Source organism: Notothenia rossii (genome assembly GCF_949606895.1).
Source record: "Notothenia rossii genome assembly, chromosome: 9".
Lineage (NCBI taxonomy): Eukaryota > Metazoa > Chordata > Actinopteri > Perciformes > Nototheniidae > Notothenia > Notothenia rossii.
This window is the reverse complement of record NC_136907.1, coordinates 49315504-49340488: the sequence shown is the minus strand read 5'-3', so window position 1 is coordinate 49340488 and position 24985 is coordinate 49315504. Positions and strand designations below refer to the sequence as shown.

Here is a 24985-nt window from a genome sequence, read left to right as displayed (position 1 = left end):
GGCGTATGCACAACAACCATTAACAGAATCTCCCCCGCCAGTGCCGCCGCCACATATTTTCCAGTGTTTGGGCATCACTGCTGTGAGCAGTGCAAACATTTGGGAACTATTGGGTAGCAGCAGGGGAAAGATGTTAGCAGAGAGAAAACCTTCTTGGAAGTGTTTTCGAAGCAGGTAACCGCTCAAATGTATTTTTTCTTAAAGCTAGCTTAGTTACGTTAGCACCTAAACGTGACACGGTTGAGTGCTACTTCAGCGGTGATGTGTTTCAGCTCTCCACATGATCCTACATTACACAGACTGACTGAGTATTACTTTGACTTGCAGAATAACTTGTAAGAGCATTTATTTTTGTACATGTTGTGTATTATCGATGTGTTTGTACAACTCACACAGTAGCATTGTAATGACTCTTTTATAACTAATATTATTAGACTATTTTATAACTAATATTTTAGCCCTGATTACGTCTTGGATTTACTTTTTTGAATGCTTCTTTTGAATTGAAGCATGCCATCTAGGAAATATATTGTAGACACACCTCTCTGTGGTGGTTTTACACAGGACACTTATTACATTGAAACTGGTCTCAAACAGGTAGAACTGGACTTCAAATAAACTGCGGTCCGAAATTCGGGTTACAGCCTCCCCCACGTCAGCTCCCAGGCTGTAGACAGGGCCAGTGCGAGCTGACCATGGAGGGTGGTGGACTGGTTTGAGGACAAGCAGGACAAAAGTGTTCACCATGGGGAGCCACAGGAACGGTTTTACTAAGGAGAGTTTCATTTTGTCTGTGGATGTCGGGACTACTTCGATCAGATGTCATGTCTATGACAAGGAGGCAGAAATCCGAGGGTCATGCTCCACCATGGTATGCATCTATTTCTCGCTTTACATGTCTTGAACACAGACCTAGATTATTTTGGTGCTGGACTTTCGGTTTTCTTTTGCTAATATGTTATCAAGGATACATTACATGTTTATAACGATATATTTATCTTTACATATTATTTATACTTAAGTCTGTTAACCTTCGCCACATTCTTTGTACAATTTTAAGCATTCTGCACAAAACTACTTCTAAAAACTGCACAGCTCTTTCATTTGCATTCAGATACATATGTAAACAATGGAAATGTAAGTTTTCTTATATTTTGTGTAGTTTTCTTGTGATCTTTATTTATGTTAGTTGATTTTTTTTTTTACTTACTTTCTATTATTTTTCATTGCATCAGTCTCTACATTCAACACATATACACTTGTACTAGATTATAATAAGGCTGATCTATATGTTTCCTTTGCAAAGTCCTTCAGTTTTCTCACAAAAGTACTACTTATCCAAAACTACTTATTCAGATATATTGTACATCTTGAATAGTATTTTGAAATGTATTTTTGTTCTTTTATTCTCATTCTATTTATGTTTCTTGATTTTTGTTTTTCAATTTTTTCTTACTTTGTTTATATTATTCACCAATACAACAAAGCGTTTAAACCGATTTTTTTTTCTTTCGATTGTGATTCAGGTGATTCCCTTGTATCCAGAGGTAGGACATGTGGAAATGGACCCAGAAGCAATATGGGAAGGGTTTATCACTGTGGTCAAGGGAGCTGTGCAAGGTACAGTTTCACAATGTCCTGTTGCTACACATACTAAGGAGATAGACTGGATGTGATTCATTTTACATGTTAATATCTGCAATGCATATTTGGTAAATATGTTACTAACCAAATGCATGTTAAATGAATGAAATGTTTTTTATAGAGCGCTTTTCATAAACAAAATGCAACATGAAGGGCTTCACAGACAAAAGAAAATACTACCCCCCCTTCCAATCAATTGATGATTAATAATAACACGTCATATCAACTGAACTTAATTAATTTATATAGAAGTTAATAAAACAAGACTAAATAAAACAACATTTAAAAAAGTGTAAACACTGCCACTCTCACGTCCTCTGGTATGCTGGTAGTCTCAGCTATATGTAGTATTTCTTTTTTCAAAGAGAGCAAATAAAGCGAAAGGCTGGCAAACATTCACTGAATTGCTGGTTCCTTGAGTACAACCGACCTAGCTACTGTTCAATAAAATCAAATAAGCCTCCCTGCAATAAATAACCTCCTTAATAAGGGTATCCTGTCCTTTAATTTAATGGATCACAGTATATAAGATTACATATTGAAATGTGAAAGGCTGCTCACAACCAACCGGACCAAATTTGAAGAGCTGACTGGAGTAATTATTTGGCATTGTTAAGAAATGCATTGAACCCAGAACACTTACCATTTATTTACCCAATTCACCCAACCCATTTATGTACAGGGTGTACTTGTCTCTGTCCTTAGAAAGCACACAATAATCCCTGTGCGTCAGTTCCTATTCCCTATTCCCCAACGCAACTCTTTTAATGATTGTTTTGCTCTGTTCATGTAGATGCAGGAGTTCACATGCGTCAGATAGAGGCCCTGGGCATCTCCACTCAAAGAGGCACTTTCACAACATGGGACCGGTGAATAATCATGAATAACTCCAATTACATCCAATAAAGCCGTTTTCACCTTTAAAGACAACTGCTGTAAAACACATGTTCCTTTCACTTTCACTTTGACAGGAGAACGGGAATTCCTTTCCACAACTTCATCAGCTGGCAGGATCAGAGAGCTGCAGATTTGGTGAAGTCCTGGAACAGATCCTGCACAATGACGGTGAGTCTTAAGCCTCTACACACCAAACTGACGCCAAAGAACACGTCCCGACGGAACGTCGCCTCACGTAATATATAGTATATATACTCAAATGCGTACTCTATATATTTGAAAAACTCAACAGGAATGTCTCTTTCAAAAGAACCATGACAAGATGACCTATAATCCACATAACTTGTTGAAATCAGATTAATTTAGGAACCTTTTTTCTTTCTAGCAAAATATACCTGCTAACAGTAAAACCACTCAGTAGGGTGCATACACGTACTAATGGACTAGTGCTGTGTCTCAATTTGCGTACTTCTGTACTTAGATTAGCTATTTTGAGTGCATCAAGGCAAGGCAAGGCAAGGCAAGGCAAGGCAAGGCAAGTTTATTTATATAGCACCTTTCAACACAAGGCAATTCAAAGTGCTTTGCAAAAAATGAAAGACATTAAGAAAATGGCATTTAAAATCAGTCATTAAAAAGAAAAGATAATAAAATAAACATTAAAAGAAAAAATACATGGATAAAAGTTACAGTGCAGTCTAAGATGTGAATAGTTCAATTAAAAGCAGCTGCAAAAAGAAAAGTCTTTAGTCTGGATTTAAAAGTGGTCAGAGTTGCAGCGGACCTGCAGGTTTCTGGGAGTTTGTTCCAGATATTTGGAGCATAATAACTAAACGCCGCTTTTTGATAGTTGAATGTGGATCAGTGTTCCCGTCTCACACTCAACGATTGCCATTTTAGCCAATGAAAGTGGCACAACCAACCATAATTTCAGTTGCTCAGGTGAACACAGCTATATTAATATATGTGGGTATTTTTCACTATTTAATAAGAGCACCACAACACTAGTGTGGAAAGGAAGCCACTGTTAATTTAAATAGGTTAAATGAGCAGTCTGTAATGATTCGCAACAATGCTAGCTAGCTACCTACAAGCTAACAACGCAATTGTCACTTCTAGTAAGGGCACAGCAGCTTTGCAAAATTTGAGACAAAACTACCCATTTGTACCCACACTTTGCAAGTGTTCACAGAGTACAAGTTATAGTGTACTAAAGGAAGTATCCAAATTGAGATACGGAATAGAATATTCCATTTCCGGGTGAACTGTTAAACACCTGAACTAGAACATCCATAACATTCACCTGTTTGCAAATTACAAATTATTTATCTAATATATCATATTCCAATTACTTGTATATAGACTCTGATTGCAGTATTTATGTTCTATTTTATTTTTATTTACTTGCACTATGTTATCTGTTTTATTGTGTTGCACTGTTGGAGGAGCCTGTGACCTAAGATTTTTCTCGACATAACTACACTGTAGCTATGTACGAAGGACAATGAAAGCCTTTGAAACTTGAGCCGTGCATTTAAGGAGATGAGATAATTGAACTTTTTAAACTATTTGAATGCAGCCTTGATAAAATTGTTTGACAAGCAACGACAGTATCAGTGCTGATAATCATGTTCCTTTGTTATGTATGCAATACCATTTCTATCTCTGACAACTGCAGGCCATCCAGGGCGTGATGAAGGTGCTCTACTTCTTCACCAGACAGAAACGGTTGCTGTCAGCAAGTCGTCTCGTCTTCTCCCCTCAACATGTAACCTTCCGCCTCGTCTGGGCCCTCACACACTACAAGCAGGTGTGTGTGTGTGCGTGTGAAGAGCTGACAGTTTAATCCAGTGACTGACAGAACATCAAACCTAGAGCCAGCCCCCTTAATTGTTCCTATCAAAATGGATTCATATAAAAAAGAAAAAGCAAAGCATACCATTCCAGCACACAGGGAGCGGCTGGATTATATTATCGGTCCTCCCTTGTTCTTTATTTCTTTCACCCTCATCATATTTCGTTCCTCTTCCAGGTACGTCAGGCGGCAAGTAAAGGCAACTGCTGCTTTGGAACAATCGACACCTGGCTGCTGTTCAAACTCACCAAAGGTGGGTGTGGCGTGTTAAGTGAAGCACATATGAATGTTGTTTATTGCCATTTCTCATAAGAACATTACAGTCATCTATAATTTGTGGATTGTATTTCCATTGAACCTACAACAGGACATTAAGTCCTCAACAGAATGTTCTTTGTTCCAAATCCTATTGCATCACTGATTGGCTAACATTTTTCATTTAACTCTTGTGGGAAAGGAGGGGTTGGGAAAAGGCCTTGGAGCACGAATACGTTGTTTTGTACCTTTTTGAAGAGCGATTATGTGATGTGTCATCTGTGACAATTATTATGTTTCAGGGCAAGTCCATGCCACAGATTACTCCAATGCCAGTGCTACAGGGATTTTTGACGCCTTCCAGGTGTGATGTTTGTCAAGTTTGTTTACTGTTTATTTCTGTTTTGATGTGAAGTTTAAATATTCACATCCTTTATCTTATATACCTTTTTCACAGATGTGTTGGAGTGGCTTTCTCAGCTCTATGGTTTCTATACCTCTCTCTATTTTCCCCAAAGTAGAAAACACTAGGTGAGTTAACCATTACTTTTCGAAGAGACCCTATTCTTCTTCCTGTAGTGTGTTCTATAGGTTTTTGTGCATGTAAATGGTCTGCATGCTAAAAGGCTAAAAATACTTATACAAGACATGTTTTCAAGGATTAAAAATAAAACACAAACTCAAAATCTTTGTATAAACACAAAAAAGCAAACAATAATCAAACTCAGTAATCCAAGACATTTTGTAATCTATTATTGACCATGAAAATGATTAATTTACAAAAGGCTGAAAAAACAAATAAGGTAGATAAAGTTCTTCAACTCAAAATAAACATTCACATTTCACCCATAGAGTCAAATCTGATTATTTTGTTTTTCATTGGAAAAAAAGAACATTTCTGTTTGCACAAGAGTTAACATATTGTACTAAATACAATTTATGGAAGTGTCCACTATCAAAAGGATATCTGTTTGTGATCAGTAAAACATTATTAAGATTGTGAATGAATAGTGTTAAAGTATGTGTTGTCTCTGCTCTCTCCCCATGCTTCCAGCTATGACTTTGGATACACAGACCCGTCCATATTCGGTCTGCCCATCCCCATCATGTCAGTGGTGAGTGCCTATGGTCAGACAGCGTAATTAGAAACATTTATTACAACATTTGCATTCCAGTTAGGCCAGTGTGTCCAAGTTCATGTCACCGCCATTATGTTGCAAAATGGAACTTATGCCAAGTTATTGGTAATCATCAGCACAGGTTTTCTGAGGGCAAAAACATGACAAATCCTGCTGGAGACAGGCCCTTCTTTCTGTAACAATGATGATCTAAACATTTTCTTTTAACAACATACTCATGTCTCTACAGTGTGCGAAAAATTACACGTCCCACCGTCCGGGACGTGTTATTTACAATATCGGACAAGTAGACCTTTCAATTGACTTATCCGGTGGACAAGTGATGTTTTTCGCCCTGATTTATTGACAAATTATTGATAAATTCAGTTTACAAAAGGCAGAACTCATTCGCAAATTGTACGTGTCCGCCATTGTTCGTTTAGAAATGTTAGTTTCGGTTCTGCTTGTCAATTCCTAAGGAAAGGAATCTCGCCGCTTTCTGTACAGTTAGACGGGCGCGGGGCGAGGAGGGGCGGGAAGTGTAGCACAGTGTCAGGGTTGGGAAGCAAAACTCGGTTCCGAGTAGGAACAAATAACAATTGTCCGGTCCCAGGATTGATAAGAGTTGTGAGGACAGGAGGCGAGGCCGAGCCCCGCGGACCGCAACTACCTCTCTCTCTATGCTCCGTATCAGCTGATCGCTGCACGGTGCAGCTCAGCGTCTCTCTCTCTCCTTCTACACACAGCGGACCCGCTGCCCGTTTTAGAGCCTCATCTTTGTCAAACTTTCTTGTGTTCTTTCTCTAACACGTAATGAAGGTTATTAAGCGTTTTAGCTCCTGTGTTGTTAATATTGACCGCCATTTCCTTTATGAAGTGAAGCAGCCTCCCTGTGTCCTCGCGCTGTACTCACATCCCCGGACCCCCAGACTCGGAGGAGCACAGGGATGTCAGTATTGTTTATGAAGCAGGGTATAGAAAGTACATTATTGGAATGAAAATACTATTTATTTACTTTTACAAACAGTGAGCAGCTGGGCAGCTGCAGCATGTGTATTGCAGGACATGTGTAAGCGTCTTTGAGTTTTAGAAAAGCGCTAGGCCTATAGGCTATAAATATAATGTATTATTATTATTATTAGGCCTATGTGTTGGACATGTGTGGTTGGACTCTGTCTCACAGGAAGGTTGCAGCATGTGTGTTGCAGGACATGTGTTGGACACACAGACTGTGTGGTTGGACTCTGTTTCACAGGCAGGTTGCAGTGTAACATCAGAGGAGACTGGGCCAATTGTACATTCTCAAACTACACCACTTAGAACTAACTTAGCAATGCAGAGATTATTTTTATATAATTGTATTCAATAACCGTAAGAAATTAAACAGTATGAAGTGATTTTTAAATAGGAATACAGATTTGACTTAATGTTTTCATAAATATATTTTTCTCCCCCTCAAAGAACCGGAATCGACAACCGAAAATAACTGGAATCGAAAAGCAGAACCGGAATCGTTAAAACCCAAACGATACCCAACCCTATGTGTGATGCAGTAAAATCTTACCGCTCACTTACGTTAGCGGTGTCGTAAAAACCGTGGGAAAATGTAAAATACGATGGCGAAGAAGAAGATTCCAGTGGCCCCAATTTGTGTCCATTCTGGACAAGTGAAAAATGTATTCGGACAAGTAAATTGCCAAACTCACTTGGACAAGTACTCTCTAAAAACTTTTTCTCACACTGCTCTATATAGATAGCGGACCAGCAGGCAGCCATGTTTGGAGAGTGCTGCTTTGATGTTGGTGATGTCAAGATCACCATGGGAACCGGCACCTTCATGGACATCAACACCGGGAATACACCACATACATCGTCAGCAGGTGAAGCAAAATATATTCACAACATTATTTATTCCATCTACTCCAGAGCAAGGACAAACTGTTGGAATGGTCCCCCCCCCTTGGAAAAGTGTTTTAAGTATTGTACCTTTTGGGTTAAGTTATTGGATCTTCTTAGTTTACAATATATACACAATGGAGGAATAACATTTAATTTGTCCCTGAGTCTCCGGATAGTTCAGTGGTTAGAGCTGACGGCCATATGCAGTGTCCGCTGCCAAGTGCACGAGTTCTACTTCTGAGCCCACAGAACGTTCCAGGCAGTGTCCTCCCCTCTATCTCCCCCTTTCAACACTATCTCCAATAAATGCACTCTCTGGCCCAAAAAAAATACAGTAATATACTTTTGTTAAGGGCATATTTTTCTATTTAAACTATTGAATTTTTCTCAGGGAATTCATTACAGTTTAATATGATTATGAATGTGTGTACATCAGGCTTTTATTCAAAACGGGTAACAGGTCAGGTATTACTTTCGGCGTGCGCCCTAATACCAAAATGCCAATTTTGCCTGTAAAATGTTAAAGAGATGCCAGAAAACAATATTGCTGCTCATCAAAAACTGTATGATTACTATGAAAATCGTGTGGAATAGACGGTCGGACGGCAGTGACAGCTTTGTTTTTACAGAGCTCCGACGTCGCGTTGTTTTGAGTTTGCAACGCCATCTTGTATACAGGCGTCATGTTCTTGCGAGAATTGATATTTGTATTGATATCTTATATACAAGTTCAGCGCCACAGTATTGCCCTCATACTATATTTGTATAGAAAGAAAACCCTTATACATACGCATACGATACGCATACATACGATATGCAGCACGTGTTTGTGTGGATAACTACTGTGGGTGTATGTAGTATATCTGTCTGTTTTGAGATGAGCAGACCTGCGGATCATTTGGCTGCTGGTAAAAAAAAACTGAACAATGAAGAATTAAGAAACCATATCTGTGAGAAGCTGACCAAACAACAGACATGATTCACAACACCTATAAGCTCTGTACTTTGTTGATGTTTTGATTGAGGAAACCCCTATTGGCAGAAAACCACATATTGTGAGTTAAAGAGTAGTGTGTCCTTTCTGTCCTGTTGTATGTATCACTTATACGTATAAACACAAAATACTTTAAGTTAATGTAAATTAAAAAAGAAATCAACTTCAGGCCCTTACAACTGCAATTTCATGGGGAAAAGAATAATAATAAGTCCCACAAATTCAAATGGGTCCTCCTAAAGTTGTCAGTGCTCTGTCTAAATGTATCCATACCGACAAAGCTACTGTCTGTCCCCAGGTCTGTATCCTCTGGTGGGATGGAAGATCGGCTCAGAGGTGGTGTACCTGGCCGAGGGCAATGCAGCGGACACAGGCACCGCCATCAAATGGGCTCAGGAGCTGGGTGAGACACCTGATTATTATTTATTTCATGTTGCTGGGTGAGACACCTGATTATTATTTATTTCATGTTATTTGCAAGGAATTATGGTCAGTAGTTCAAACTTATTTTAATTGTATTATTATTATTTTTGTGTACGTTCATATTCAATTCATTTTGATTCACAAACAGTTTAAAATACTCATAAGACATGATAGAGACATGTGAAATGGGACATCCCCATAAGCTACAGTATAAGAAGCTTTAGAATAGGGGCCAGGACACTAAACACAGGAAATTACAACTTGCATTACTTTAAAAATGTAAAAAGCTGCAGCACACTTTTGCAATGTCTAGTATCATATGTTTTTTTTCTTCTGTGTTTGTAGTAGAATTGTCTATTAAATAGTATTCTAATTTATTCAGAATTTGTTTATTGTGCATTCTTTAGATACTCTATTGATATACATCCTTTCTACTTTTAAAGTATTTATATTTACTGTTTATTTGTATTTTGGTCTATTCTTAACTTGTGTTAACTACTTGTTAACTTTCTGCTGCAGTGACAAAACAGTTTCCCAATTTGAGGTGTATAAAGTGTGTCTGATTTAATGTAATAGGATCCAAACAGAAACCTTTACAAGTTAAAAAACAACTAATATTAAGACATAATAAACAGCTCAGATATATGACAAAGGGAAACTAGTGGTACAAACTAAATGCATTTCAGAGTAGAGCAACATGTTTACAATTATCCAGTGACCAAGTGTAGTCAAGCTCTTGACTTATTTAATAACAACTGCTGCTTTCAACAATTTTTAAAGAAAGATGAACATGTTTATGTTGTTTAATGAATCTTTGTCCATACATAAGGACAAAAATACAATGCTGGAATCATCGAAATCAGCGGTTTTCAAAGTGTGAGGCGCGCTTCCCTGGGGGGGCGACAGAGAGCTTTAGGGGAGACGCAGCGTGAGAAAAAAATAACGAGAAAAAGACGAGTAAAGTGTCACTTGCACACTTTTGGCTGTCTGTGGAGACCGAGTTCCCCCACCTCGCCAAAAAGGCTGTGAAAGTGCTCATTCCCTTCACCTCCACCCAGGGGCGGACTGGCCATCTGTGTGTTTTGGAGAATCACAGAACGGCCGGTCGTCAGCGGGCCATTGACGGCCGGCTCGGTTCGCTGACGGCCGGCACCGCCCTTTATTTTTTATGTTTTTAAACGGCATGATTTAAGTTGCGCTGACAGGCGACAGAGGTCCGTTCAGCGGGCCGTTTCCACGCAGCGAGCCCCCCCCCCCCCCCCCCCCCCACTTTGATCAAAAGCAAGTACCGGTCAAGGCTGCAGCCAGAGGATGATCTGCGTTTATTCCTCTGTGCATCAAAGACGCAGACTCATTGTTCCCACTAAAGTAGGGGTGAGTGTAATAAGGAGGCACAGTTGACGTGCAGTATGTTGCCAGGAGCCTATAAGGATTTATCCACAATGTTGAAAATGTTAAAAATGTTTACAAAAAATGTTTAAAACATAAAGATAACATTTTTTTTTAAAGTTATTGTTTAATGTTTTAAGGAGGTGACGCTACTCAGCCAATCAAATGGGTACAGTCAGTGAGTCAGCACGATAGATTCAAACACAGAGACGAGACAAGAAGAGAGAAACAGTACTGAGTCATTTCAAATGGCGTGCTCAAAAGAGAGAAAGCTAGACAGCGAAAAGAGAGCATTTAATGACATGTTCTCTTACTGGACCTCTTTGAAATGCAATTGAATACACCTGCATTATAGCAATAATAATAATAATAATAATAGCAATAGCAATAATAATTGGGAGGTTTGTTCTCTGAGGGGAGGGCTCACCTTCCCACACTTTGAAAACCCCTGATCTAAATGTTCCACGTTTGAGAGAAAATCTTCCTTACACTGAATATATTAGACAGATTCAGAGGGTGTGTGTGAAAGCTGTGTGTGTGTGTTGCAGAGCTCTTCTCTGACGTCCAGGAGACCAGCGACATGGCTTACAGTGTCAGCCACTCAGACGGAGTGTGCTTCGTTCCCTCCTTCAACGGCCTGCAGGTAGAATATTGTGTGATAATGTCAAATACATATGTACTTTTATAAACACGTGTGTACAAATGACAGAAATAAAGCAAAACAACACATGTACTTACAGTAGCATTTATAGTTTTTCTGTAACATGGTTATGTGTCTCTTTTTTTCCTTTGCCCTCCATTGTGAACTGGCCCCTGTAAGTCCTGGATGTTCATAGCTTGTATACATGTCATGACATAATCAAATGTTCTTTAAATGGTTGTATAATCAAGACAAGCACACTGTCACCATGTAAAACAGTTCACTGCACCCTATCTGACCTGAGGCTCATTTCACTATAAAGGTCAAATAGGTAACATTTCCACATATACATGTCTAGAAAAAACCCTAGTTATATATGTTGTTGTAAGTTGTGTAGTTACTTTCCCCCAAATGTTCTAAACTATTTTAAAAGCTGAATTCATAATGTGACTTTTATAAGGATTTTAGATCCTGGTGGTTTTTAACTATATATTTTAACCAGATGAAGGATTTTAGTCTTAAACCTGCTAAGCAATTTAAGCGCCAGCCAGATAGGACTGGAGAAACACTGATTTTCTTTAGCGTCATACTGCTTTAGTTAGTGTTTTACCGGTTTGAATAACCGCACATGTTTATTTTGGAGAGGAGGAGACATCTGAGGACAATTCGGCTTCCTGTAAAATCCTCCTGACAAGAGTCCTTCATTGTAACCGACGCTACTTCACAACGCCACCTAACTCTGTTCCTCTGGTTTGATTGAGACACTCTATTGGCAGAAAAAAACTTATTGTGTGTTTAATGCATAGACCTTAGGACCATTTCGATTTTCTTTTCCTTTTTGTTCTTACCAGGTCAGTTTTTCATTTTTAGAAATGTAACATTTTTGTATAAATGTATCCAAAGGCTCCTCTGAATGATCCCAAAGCCTGTGCCTCCCTCATGGGCCTCAAACCCTCCACCACTAAGAGTCATCTGGTCCGAGCCATTCTGGAGTCTGTGGCCTTCAGGTGAGAAACTTTGAAGAGATGTTTTTACCGTTCGTTCTCTTCATGCTTATCGATATTATCTCCTCATACGCTTCTTATTCTTTACAGGAACAAGCAGCTATATGACACAACCCTGAGGGAAACTCATATTCCCATCACAAAGATCAGGTGTAGTTTCTTTCCCTAATGTTCTAATTCATATATATTCTTAAGAATATCCAAACATTGGATTTGAAATGTGAATAAAATTGAAATTAGTATCCCAAATAAATAAAACCAATTTACAAAATGTGCTCTCAGCTGGAGATATTCCTATGTAAACTATCACTCAATGGGCTATAATGAGGTCAGGAAAAATGATCCCGTCACGTCCCTATATCATGCGGTATGATAGAGTATGTGACGTATAACAATGGAGGTAATGTCCATGTATATCATGTGGTATGATACAGTATGTGACGTATAACAATGGAGGTAATGTCCATGTATTGTCGATATTTTAAAAGTCATGTCGTTATATCAACTGATCATGTAAAAATGATCGAGGTCATGTCGACATCCTGAAAATAATAATTCTTGTCCATATCGTACAATAACTCGGTAACTTAAAAACTCTTGAAGTCATGTCTATATATCGTACGATAAGTCAATCACGTAATTACTACCCAGGTCATGTCCGTATTTCGATGGATAAATCAATTCAAATTAATGAATGAGGTAATGTACTTAAAGCGGACCATTCATTTCATTTGAACAGATAAAAAAAAAACATCATTTATATCATGTAAAAATACTCAAGGACATGTACAAGTATTGTATGATACGATAAAGAAAAAAATCACTCGGCCAAAACAATAAATAATATTGACTCTGGCTCTGAACAACAACATCTATGCAATGCCAAAGTCTAATGTTTAAACAACCTGCTGTTTATTCTGGCCTCATGTTGGCTGAAGTGCTGGACTCATACCTTTGCAAACAAACATGCATGTAAACATAACGCTCAATGAAGAGGGCTAGGTCCATATTACATTACATTACATTGCATTGCATTTAGCTGACTCTTTTATCCAAAGCGACTTACAATAAGTGCATTCGACCAGGAAGATACAACCTTGAAGAAAACAGAATCATATAAGTACATCAAGTTTCATAGAGCTAAAACATTTCAAGTGCTACTCAGCTGGCTTTAGATAAGCCAGTCCTTTATTAGTATATAAGTGCTTTGTTAGTAATTCTATCGCTCGAAGTGGAGTCTAAAGAGATGAGTTTTCAGTCTGTGCCGGAAGATGTGTAAGCTTTCTGCTGTCCTGATTTCAATGGGGAGCTCATTCCACCATTTTGGAGCCAGGATAGCAAACCCACGTGTTTTTGCTGATGGGAACTTGGGTCCCCCTCGCAATGCGGGTGCAGCGAGCTCTTTGGCCGATGCAGAGCGGAGTGCACGTACTGGGGTGTACGGTTTAACCATATGATGTAAATAACGTATTTATAACACGATAGTGTAAAAATGGCCGCGGTAATGTCCATATATCGTACGATAAGTCAACGTTAAAAGGTTTGCAGTCATGTTGATTCATCATATGATACAAGTCAATTCATCTAAAAATGAGTGGGGTAATGTTCAAATATCAAGACAATTTGATAACATGTATTGTACGATCATTTATACAATAAATATAATAAATCTACACAACCAAATCAATAAAGAAAGAAGACTCTCATGCTCTTTAAACAAAAATGTGTGCAATCCTCAAGTCTTAAGCTGCCTTCACATGATCAGTGTTATAACAGACGTTGCTGTTGTTTTCCTATGAAGAGAGCATGTTGAACATTTCCAAGAAATGTCACAGAGAGGCGCTCTCAAAGTTCAGTCTATTTCAACTTTGACCTCGATTGCCACTGACCTTTTGACATGCAACCAGCCAGATAACAGCTGTAGGAAGTGGCTCAAGCTAGCAGGGGAGGAGGATACCATAGGAAGGGAGACTAACTAGCGGAGATAACCGTGGATCATGTGAAGACAGCTTAACAGTAGGTAAATCCTGCTGTTAATTCTGGCCACGTGTTGGTTAGGGTTGGATTATCTTTTACATTTCTTACATTTTTATGTAAACAAGCACGTAAATACAACAGGCAGTATATACTACAGGTCAGAAAAGATCAAGATCTTGTCCAGATAACATACAGATAACATGCGATAAGTCGCTGTCAGTAAGGGATAAAGCTATTCTTGTGGCAGGCCTATGCACAGGGGTTTACCTCCCATAGTGGTCCCACAACCTTTTAATATTCCAGTTTACGATGCAATATCTGATATAATGTCTGGATTTCAGCCAGGAAACTGGGCGTAACAGAGTGGACTCTTGTGTGCTCTGCTAATGCAGTCCAGCTTCATTGCCAATGCATTACGGGGTGTATATTTCTCTGATACCGTTACAGTAAAGTGAGTTGCAGTGTAATTGAGTGTGCTATGTTATTTCCGGTCCCAGGGTGGATGGCGGCGTTTCCTCCAACAACTTCGTCATGCAGCTGACTGCAGACCTGTTTGGCAGAAAGGTATCCCGACCCCACCACTTCGAAATGTCGTGCTTAGGAGCCGCTTTCGTCGCTGGACTTGGAGTCGGTACGCAGACACACACACTCACACACTCACACATAACATATCCATTGTGCTGTAGGCTTTTTAAGCTTTTTGTTGTCTTCCCATCAACTGTGCAGCGGTGGATGTTTTATACTAAGTGTATTATGTAAGACAACAGTACAATGTGACCTTAGAAAAGAAGGAACCAAGATATTTAGTATCAGAAATGTGTCCTCTGCTCAGAGATTTTATTTATAGGAAAACCTGCCTTTCATTAAGCTTTTTAGTTTTTAAGTAACATTGTAATCCTGCTACAAATACCCAATATTTAGAAATATAACAGTGATCTGATTACATATTTTTTCACGCAACTGTAATACAGTTCCCTTTTTGTAGGGATTGCCACACACTTTAATACAATACATTTTCAATACACACAATTCAAACACAACATTTAGCCTTCATTCTGAGTTTAAAAAAATCAAGTTAAAATGAAATGAACATATCTTCATGTATTATCACAGACTGGTATATGTTCTTGGTGGGACATGTATAAATAAAATATTACAACAAATAAATACATAATACAAATAAATCTGTATGCAGCACAAAGAAAGGTTGGGCTCATTTTAAGACAATAAGTGGAGTCCGACTTACAAAAAATGCATTCTTGTTGGTTGAATCCACTGTTTGTAAGTCGCTTTGGATAAAAGCATCAGCTAAATGTAATTTAGTGTAATACTCAAACTCAAAGGTTTGTCACGATTCTGTTTTCAAACCATTTCCATTTTTTTATGATGACACCAAATGCAATAGATTTAAATAATACTTATCATTCATTAGAAGAAGTGACAATTGTTTTTTCCTTTTGAATGACTTAGTGTGAAACCATTGATTTTTGTGGCAATAAGATGGAACTACCCCTTATTTCGACATAAAACCATTTAGGAAAACGGGTCAAATTCTACCCGAGGACAACAGGAATGTTAATTTGAAACATTTGCATTCCTGCATTTCTGTTAGTTTTGTGAAGCTGTGTGTCTTAAAGAGACAAGCAAACACAAAGAAAATCAGCCCTGTCAAGCACAAGACACACAAGCTTCAATATTACTCTTTACCTTCGCTATTTATATCCCAACACGTGGCTGTGACATTGAGTTGCATTTGAAAAGTTCCGATCAAAAGTTCTATTTTTACTCCGGCAGCGGCAGAAGAAGCCGACTGAAATGCTGCTCCGTTACGGAACCTATTTTCCATTTAATTATTCACATTATGTAATTAGATTGTTATACATTAGTCAGCGCTTAATCAAATCAAACACAGGAGATGAATTTGTTGCTGAATAATAATGTGATGTGTGTTTGAGAAAAATTAGTTTGAAGTGGATCAGTGAGGAATATGTTGAATAAATAAAAAATTGGCAAACACAATGAGTTTCTTTTGCCAAGCATGTTATGTGTTTATAGGCAGGCTAGGGGAGTAACGAGTTACATGTTACGGGATTACGTAATCAGGATACTAAAAAATGTAACTGTATTCCCTTAGTTACATTGAAAAAATACTAAATCAGATTGCTGTTACATTTCTAAAATAGGGAATAACTAGCGGGATTACAATGTTAGTAAAAACCTAAATAGATCATCTAGTGTTTGTTGTAAAGGATCAGATGTTATCTCTTCTTTTAGAGCTGTACTGTTCTGTAGGCTCATACTTTAAGTGTGAATCTATACGCCTACTGCCTGAATCTGCTTTATGGTTTTCACTTTCTTTACTTCACTTTTTCTGTTTTTAATTCAGTAGCTGAACCTGTGTTCATAAAATAGTGTGCGTGAGGTTAAAGGTGGAGTAATTTTGGAGAAACCAGCTCGAGTGCGCTAGAATTTGAAAATACACAGCCTGATCAAATCTGCCACTTCCTTACAGAGCCCCTCCTCCAACACACACAAACGCGCACATGACCAATGAGGGCACAAGATAAGTTTGTGCACAGATGGAAGGCTGACAGGCAGGTAGACCATTCAGTTATTTTAGTCGGGCCGGCTCAGATGATTGGTCGTGCTTTTTACAGCGCTACGGCTTCCACAGATGACATTTTTTATGGATTTTTTGTCAAAGCACTTGATATTCATTGCTATCGGGATGTTAAGAGCATTCCATGGAATATAACAAAAAGTGTATCTCGAGCCGGTTTCTCAAACTTACCTACCCCACCTTTAACTGTGTTTATTAAACTAAAACAGAGCTCAGATTTTATGTCTGCTTTTTTAAACTGTAGTATGTGCTCATTATGTGTTTGATTGTATAGACCAGGGGTGGGGAACTTCCGGCCCCCGGGCCGTATACGTAGACCTGTCACGATAATTAATTGTGTTGGACGATAAAGTTTTCTGGAAATTATTGCGATAAACGATAATATTGTCGGCACCGTTTTAAGACCATTTTAGACATAATGATAATATATAATAATATTTCAAGTACATCCTTTCAAACATAACTTTTTATTGAACATTCAAAATTGCAAATGAAATGTGAAATAATATTAAAATATATAAATTATATATAATAAATAAAACCAATTAATTAAATTATAATAAATTAATTAAATCACACACAACCAAAACAATAAATTAAATAGTCAGGCTGGAAAACAGAGCTCTCTCTCTCATATATATATATATATATATATATATAAATAAATAAATATGAGCACACATTATCTCACAAGCAAAAAAAACCTCCTTAAAACAACAGTCAAGTGTACAGTCCACTGTCAAAGACCCAGATGCCTCAACAGGCCATATCCAAATCTGTTTTTCTAACTTTTCGAGCAAGGAACACCAACATGTTTGCATTGTCGGGCAGGGGCTCTCCATCTCCAGCTGCCGTGTTTGCTCCCAGCTGGGAAAACGGAATGGGGTGGTTGTGTTTTAGGTGGTTTAAAATGCGTGGTATTGCCTGCTTTTGTCGCTACCTTTTTTAAACCAATGCGACACGCCGCCCGGCTCATTCAAGTCCGTAGGTTCGCCTCGTTGATTTGGTTTGAATCCAAAATACTGCCACACCAGAGAATCGAGATGTGTAGTTAGGTTTTGTAACCAATTGACCTTTCGCAAAGCCACGCCCCCCCTTGGTTACTGTTGCTATTCCGACAAGCTGAGAGCCAGATGCGTTAAACAAAGCCATAATGGAGGGTCTCCGTAACGTCGGAGTCGCCTTAACAGACTCATTTTGGAGCAATAACGCAGCAATATCCTCCACGTCCCGACAAAAGGGGCTACAATACGCTATGAAGGGTTATATCCACAGTATAAACATTAGAAAAGAGGGAGGCACAACATCAATAGAGGCACTTGCATACAGGTCGCAGTGCAAGAGTGAAAAACCACATGAGCTGTATGTCAAATTCGACGGAATTATTATTATTATTATTATTTTTGGAATAAAACAATACAATCACAAGAGGCATTAAATGTTGTAGTTTGTCTAAAGTTAACTACCGTTTCCTTGGTGGCTTTCTGCATCCACCTTGTTGTTCCTTTGTGGGGGTCGGGGTGCCCACTTGTGCAGCAGGATTAGGGAAGTCGGCAGTAGGCTTTCCATTAACAAAATGCTACAAAGATTAAAGCAAAATATAAATGAATGATTGCCTGTTGGCTTTCTTGTTTGTACTTTGACCACAGGTAGACTAATAACGAAGCTCAGCTGTTCAGACATTATTATGCATCAAGTGATATACATGGTCAAAACGACCTATAAGCACACAGCTTACAGCTGTAGTCGTGTGACTTTAGCTAACGTTAGTTCGTGAAATTAGTTAATTAAATTAGTTAGTTAATTTGTGAATGTAATCTTTGCTAGCTAGCTAGCTACGTTAGCACGTATTTACCTTGGAGCAAACGTATTGGTGTTTGTTGATATTCGCCATATTCAGCTGGGCATGGGGCCTGCCGCATTTCTTTATCCACTGGCGGCATCTCGCCTCTCGGGTTTTGGGTTTAGGAAACGGGTAAAATATCACCCCCCCCCTCTAAGCTTATGGGATATCTGCTATCCGATTTGCAAAGACCATAAGCACAACGCTTCACCATTTTCGCAATGAATTTGAACGCTAAGCTTGTCGGACTTCCACAGGGAGCCGCGCACGTGATCGAATATGTTTGGACAACGGGCATTTAGGGGCGTGGCTTTGCGAAAGGTCAATTCCCCGCGAGTAAGTCACACGTTGTCTCCCGCTTGTCGCTATATTATTAATTTGGCTGCTACGCTGCTGCACGTGCACGCGGAGTGTCATGACCTGGCTGTGTGTCAGCCCCGCCCCTCACAGCGCGCCTGGCAGCCACAGCGCTCCAGGCTAAAATGCTGGTCACATCTTTATGTAAACGGAAATTTATCGAGCTCAGAAAAGTTATCGAGTCCATTTTTATTTATCGTACGATAAGTCAATTTATCGATTATCGCGACAGGCCTACGTATACGGCCCGCGAGACAATTTGATACGGCCCTCGAGGTAATTTATAAACACACGCAAAAAGGAAATCTATACCGTAAAAGAATTAAACAAGCGAGTGCCTGTTTTTCCTGGCCAAGATCAGGGTCCTTGTACACAACCCGAGCCTAACGTGTCATCACGTGGTATATGTCTTGTCTGACAGGGGTGCAGTTCTGACGGAGAGCACCAGAACACGGCTCTGGTACTTCAGATAAGGAGCCGTACACATGCCGCAGTTTTTGCGTGGCTGTGTCTTTAGTTGGCGATCTGTTCATCTGTCATACTGATCATACAGTCAATAACTTTGTTGTTAATAGCATCTGGTTAGCTAGCTATGCTAACAAATATAAGAAGCTTTTTCTACAACCAGTGAGGTAAAGGCACATCTTTATATGATCATTATAGTTATAAAAGAATAAGAGAATAAAGAATAAAGTAAACAGGTATAAAATTCTATATGACAGTAAAAAAAAGTTGTTATTAATAAACAAGAATACAGTTTAAAAGGGGAGTGATTTGTAAAATATCCATAAAGAAAAATAAATCTGTTTACAGTTCTTTTTCATACAGTATGGGTGTTAAGAGATGTATCCATAGATCTCTTAATGTTGCTCTCAAAAAAAAAAATCTTCCCAGGGGAGCATGCCCCCAGACCCCCCTAGAGAAGGTTAGGTCCCCCCCCCCCCACACACACTTTATATCATGTTCACATGGATAGTAAACTGAATTGCACACATCTTGTGTCCATATCTTTCTGTTTTGGTGGTCATGCCACACCGTGCATGCATGCGCGAGTCATGGTAAGATATCTGGATTAAGAGGTTGCTTTTTCTTTGCACAGCATGAAAGAAAGGCCAAATGAATGGGCTGTGATTTTAGTATTTTTAAGCAGCGGTAAATAATTTGTACGGCCCTCGGACGATGTTGAAAAAATTGAAATGGCCCTTGAGAGAAAAAAGGTTCCCCACCCCTGGTATAGACTGCTGCCTGAATATGCTGAAGGAAAGACAACTTTTCCTATAGATCAAATCATTTCTGATCCTAGATATCTTGGTTTCTACTTTTCTAAAGTCATATTGTTCAGTCGTCTTACATAATACACTTTGGTAAAAAACATCTTATTGATATGTATTTTCCCTTGGATTTATTGGCATTGCATTTGATATTGAGTTCATCCAAAAGTAACGGAAAGTAATCGGATTGCGTTTTATACTCAGCTTACTGATTAAAGTTACCCTTCCAACCCTGTGTATAGGCCTTCATCTGTTGTACACAGGTCCTTTTTTAAGTGTTTGTGTTATTTGCTAAGGCCCCCTGTGTTCTCTGTGCTCCCTGCAGGCTATTGGAGGAGCAGGGAGGAGCTGAAGAAGCTGCAAAGAGCTGACGATGCATTCCTGCCCAAAGGGGTTACCAACGGCAGTGCCTCCAGTCCGAATCGGGAGTACATCCCCGTCATCCAGAGCTGGGAGAAGGCTCTCAGGCGCTCCATGAACTGGTACAAGCCATGACACGGACGCACACAGAGAGAGGGCGGTCCAGAGTCTGAACAAGTACGATATCCATACATGAGTTTTTAGACTCCAATTTAATTAAAGGTTTACATATCGTGAAATCGGTGCGAAAATGTGAAACCTCCTGTAAATATTGTGTCTTAGGCTTTTATTGTGAAAGGCAGGCCTGCCCCTCCCTACACGCAGATCACACAGACTGCGTGGGGCCTCATCTTGCGGAGGGGGCCTCATCTTGTGGAGGGGGCCTCATCTGATGCACAAATGTGGCACAATGAAGCACGCCACAATGAAGCACGCCACAGTGTGCGAGGCAAAGGTCAAAGTATTGCGTTCTAAGGAGCCTCCGTGTTGTTGTGTTCAAGACATAGCAACCATCAGCTATATCTCCAATCTAATTAAGGGAAAAGGCCTCCACACAACCCAACAAAACAAAAATCTGAAATAGTGCGTCTTTTATTTTGAAAGATAAGAACGCAAGAAGGGTTTTGCCTACAGACGAATATAGTCTGTTTTAGGCCTTTATTGTGAAAGGTGAAAAAGCAAGAAGTGGTCTGGATTCTTGGTTCTGATTATGGAGCCTCTGTGTTGTTGCTTTGACTTTGAAAGACGGACTCTATTCACCTGCGAGTATAGCTGCTATATCTTTGTTCTTGTAAATCAAAGCTATAGTAGCCATCAGTTGTGTCTCCAATCTAATTAAACACAAAAATGTGGAATACTCGCCTGTGAATATTGTCGAGGCTTTTATTGTGAAAGGTGAGAACGCAAGGAGGCCTTCCTGGTTCTGACCTCCGTGTTGTTGCTTTATTAATATACTCAACCCTCATCAGACGACGTGATTGGTTAATGCCATTATGTGTGGCTCAAAAGCTCCAAAAATGTTTACATCATCGCGGTGTAATGATCTATTAAAACAACATTTATTGAAGAGTGAAAAATGTGTGTGAAGGCCTTTTGTCTTGAACAATACAAAGAAAGTAGACCTAAATGATTTGGTGACTGCTGTGCGACCTTTAACAGCAGCCATTTTGAGGGCGATGACAGAAAATGTGTTCCTCCTTGAATATGAAACACAGCTGAAGGTCTTCCTCTCATCACACTGAGACACACTGATGTCTGTGGGCGTAGGCAGGGTCCCGGGACAGGACGGGTGACTCTAGCCTCCAGTTGTGCTCCTCATTAAGAAGTTTACTCAACCTTTTTAACTGGATCTCCTCTCTCCATGGGAACCGTATCCTTGTACTCATTCCTCACCTCAAGCCACTGGTGCCTCTTTATATTGCAGTTTTTTTATCAAGCTTGGATAATATGTGTACATACTGACTGCCACATGGGGGCGCTAATGACTCTTGTAGCTTTTTCTTTTATGAGCAGCCATAGCAACAACATGCCACACAATATGGATTGAAATCACATTCACACATGATGCTCACTTAATAGGAAGCAGGAATTTAGAATGAAGAAAAACACTTATTAGTTAAAAATTCCCTTTTCCTTCTTGTCTTCACAGCATTTAGGCTTTGTTGATCGATAAGTAGTCAACTATAAATTACTTTAAACAACTTATTTAAATGTCTTTATCTCAAAAGCGCACAAATGAATATGAATATATGAATATGATTACCTTTTATCAGCTTCTCAAATGTGAACATTTTCTGATTACTGTGACAGTAAACTGAATATGTTTTTGTTATGGAACAAACAAGACATTTGAGGGTTTCTTCTTCGGCTTTGAGAAATAATAATCAACATTTATCACCATTTTCTGATAGATTATAAGCAATGGAAAAACGTGCAGCTCTACAAGACATGTAAAATGTTAGTGTCACTAGAGGAAACATCCACATGTCCTTAAATCAGAGGCAGCTTCATTTGTATCTTTTATACATTCTAGCTGCTCGCTTTACACAGTACTTGAACTTATATTTTATCTAAAAGCTATGTTTATATGTGATGATGATATTGTTGAAATGTGACTGGAACAAAATCTAATTGTCTGCTTTGCTCTGTGGAGGGAAATCCCGTAGGCTTTTACTACTCAAATTTGGCCATTAGAGGGATCTGATTAGAAAATGTAGCTTTGCTGTAGTAGCAATGCCTCACACAGAAATATTAAATGAAAGGCTCATGGGTAGTTCAAATTAACTGGGGGATATCAATATTAACTTGCTTAAAACATAAAATAGGATACATTACATGTCATTTTTACAAAAAGTGTATTTCTTGTCAACCCATGTTTTGTAACTCCTTATTTTCAGGTATTATTGTGTTTAATGTTGAGTTCCTCCCGGGGGGAAGCCATGTTAATGTCATGTGATGTTTTGACTCAAGTCTTTAACTTGACCTGATGAACTAAGATGACAAAATTACACATTCTAATCCTCTTATAGAATAAAAATGCTAACAAATAACATAACAAATGTAAACTGTGAATCTTTTACTTGTACTTGCTTGGTGTCGTTAAATGTTTGTGCCTTTCCTGATGATGTCATATCAAAGGTGGTCGACACGGGCAAACGGGTTACAATGTCCCAAAATACTCATATCAGGAGAAACGCGCTGCAGCTTCTAAAACAAGACAAATAAAAAACTGAAATGTGCCAAAATACATGCAACTGAAGGAACATCTCAATCAACACAACTCATGCACAGAGTTGACTAAAAGCACTGCATAAACGAAGCGCTGCAAGGAGCCCAAGTGCTACTTTCATGTTTTATGACGCCGAGTCAGTCCGTTTCATCATTCTAAGTGTTTTTTCTGTTTATTTGAATATATCATACATTTGGCTACATTGGCTAGCTAGCTTACAGCAGATCTGCAATAATATCGGAAGGTAAAATAATATTTTAAACATTTGAGTTATGTTTCCAGTAACAGTTGGCCAACTTTATAATCCCAAAACATCAACAAGTGGTCCCAGCTGTGTGCATCACTTTTTAGTGCCCCCTGGTTTCCGTTGTTTTTTCAGCTTCTTGCAGCATTTGTTTATGCAACGCTCTTAGTTAGCGCTTGTGCATGTGTTGTCAAGTTGGTAAAGATGTTTCTTCCTTTGTGTTTTGGCACATTGGTATTTTTTTATTTGCATCGTTTTTTGAACTACAGTGGGTTTCTCCTGATAGAAGTCTTGCAAGGCGTTTGCCCTGTCGGCCACTACTTATCCTCTTTCAAAGCTTTGTTATGCCTATAGTGATACTATGCATAATGCAAAAAATGAATGTCATGCCCAAGCTGCTGGTGAATAACAAACATGAATTTTGTTACTGAAATCAAAGTACTTTTGTAGTAATAAAACAACGTAACTGATGAGCAGTGTCTTGTCCTGATTTGAGTGTGTGTGTACACGGGGAGCAGATGCTGCCTAAAAGGTTTTACCTCCACATGGACTCGGGGGAAATGGTGCTGTCCGTGGGGGAATTATCAGGCTGTTGGATGCGTGTCGCCATCGCTTCCCATTGATGTGACCGACCTCACTGCGAGGGTTGCTATGGTAGCTTGCAGATGGAGTGACTGAGAACAAATGGGGTGTGTTTTTCTGCTTATAGTGAAGGGGGCGCTAATTGAGTGCACAGAAAGGGGGTTTCCTACAAAACAAAGGGAGGATTGTGCGCCTGTCCCCCTCAGAGGAAGAGCCAAAGTTTTGTACGTCACACAGCAACATACAGTATTCCCTCCCCCCCCCCCCCCCCCACAAACACTGGGAGGGTTATTTCAAAAATGTAATCCATTACGATAACTAGTTACACATCAAATAATATAATCAGTAACTAAATGCAATGCAAATAAAACCAAGAGAAAGGAATAACAATAAGTGTTTTTTTTTTTACTTAAGTGTGTTTAAAGATGTAACCTTAGAAAAGAAGAAACCAAGATCTTCCATATAAAAGATGTAGTAACAGTAATAGATTACAAATATTGTTTAAACGTAATACATTAATCAAAAGCATACACTGTATTTTTGTTTTACAAATCTGGTGTCCACCTGCTGCATTAAAAAAAGAAATGCATTTAAAATAAAGAAGAATTAAAGTAGCCGAAATATAATCCATAAATACAATTCAAAATGTATTGTAACACTAATCCTGCTGGTTATCTCTATTTATTTCAATGCAATAGTAATACTTAAAAAAAAGAAATGTAACTGTAATCGAATACAGTTACCTTTTTTTGTATCCTGATTACCTAATCTTGTTACACACTGAAAAGTGTTGACTTTATTTAAATGTATTATGTCATAAATTGAACCTTATATTTATTACTTTAACTTAACAATATTGCTTTCAACCAAACTGACACAGTTATG

General features: G+C 38.8%; 1 protein-coding gene across 2 annotated transcripts; it reads left to right on the top strand.

Annotated features, from left to right (window-relative positions):
• Positions 1-18: 18 nt before the first annotated feature.
• Positions 19-23989, top strand: gk5 (glycerol kinase 5). 2 transcript variants are annotated; one of them, XM_079651770.1, is made up of 17 exons: positions 19-174; positions 598-871; positions 1527-1620; positions 2438-2513; positions 2616-2709; positions 4220-4351; positions 4574-4649; positions 4954-5015; positions 5109-5182; positions 5706-5766; positions 7523-7649; positions 8961-9065; positions 11023-11117; positions 12018-12121; positions 12209-12268; positions 14593-14726; positions 20512-23989. In XM_079651770.1, exons 2-17 carry the CDS (start codon positions 746-748, stop codon positions 20679-20681), a joined length of 1590 nt encoding a protein of 529 aa, XP_079507896.1. In that variant the 5' UTR covers positions 19-174; positions 598-745; the 3' UTR covers positions 20682-23989. The 2 variants fall into 2 exon arrangements, with proteins under 2 accessions (XP_079507896.1, XP_079507897.1); XM_079651771.1 differs by having other exon boundaries at positions 20-174; positions 645-871.
• The last annotated feature ends 996 nt before the right edge of the window (positions 23990-24985 follow it).

Excerpts from the sequence above, each read along its gene's own strand:
- gk5 (XM_079651770.1), top strand. The coding sequence starts at position 746 with ATGGGGAGCCACAGGAACGGTTTTACTAAGGAGAGTTTCATTTTGTCT. Across the intron at positions 4,352-4,573 it reads CCCTCACACACTACAAGCAG|GTACGTCAGGCGGCAAGTAA; the intron begins GTGTGTGTGTGT and ends TTCCTCTTCCAG. Across the intron at positions 12,122-12,208 it reads CTGGAGTCTGTGGCCTTCAG|GAACAAGCAGCTATATGACA; the intron begins GTGAGAAACTTT and ends TATTCTTTACAG.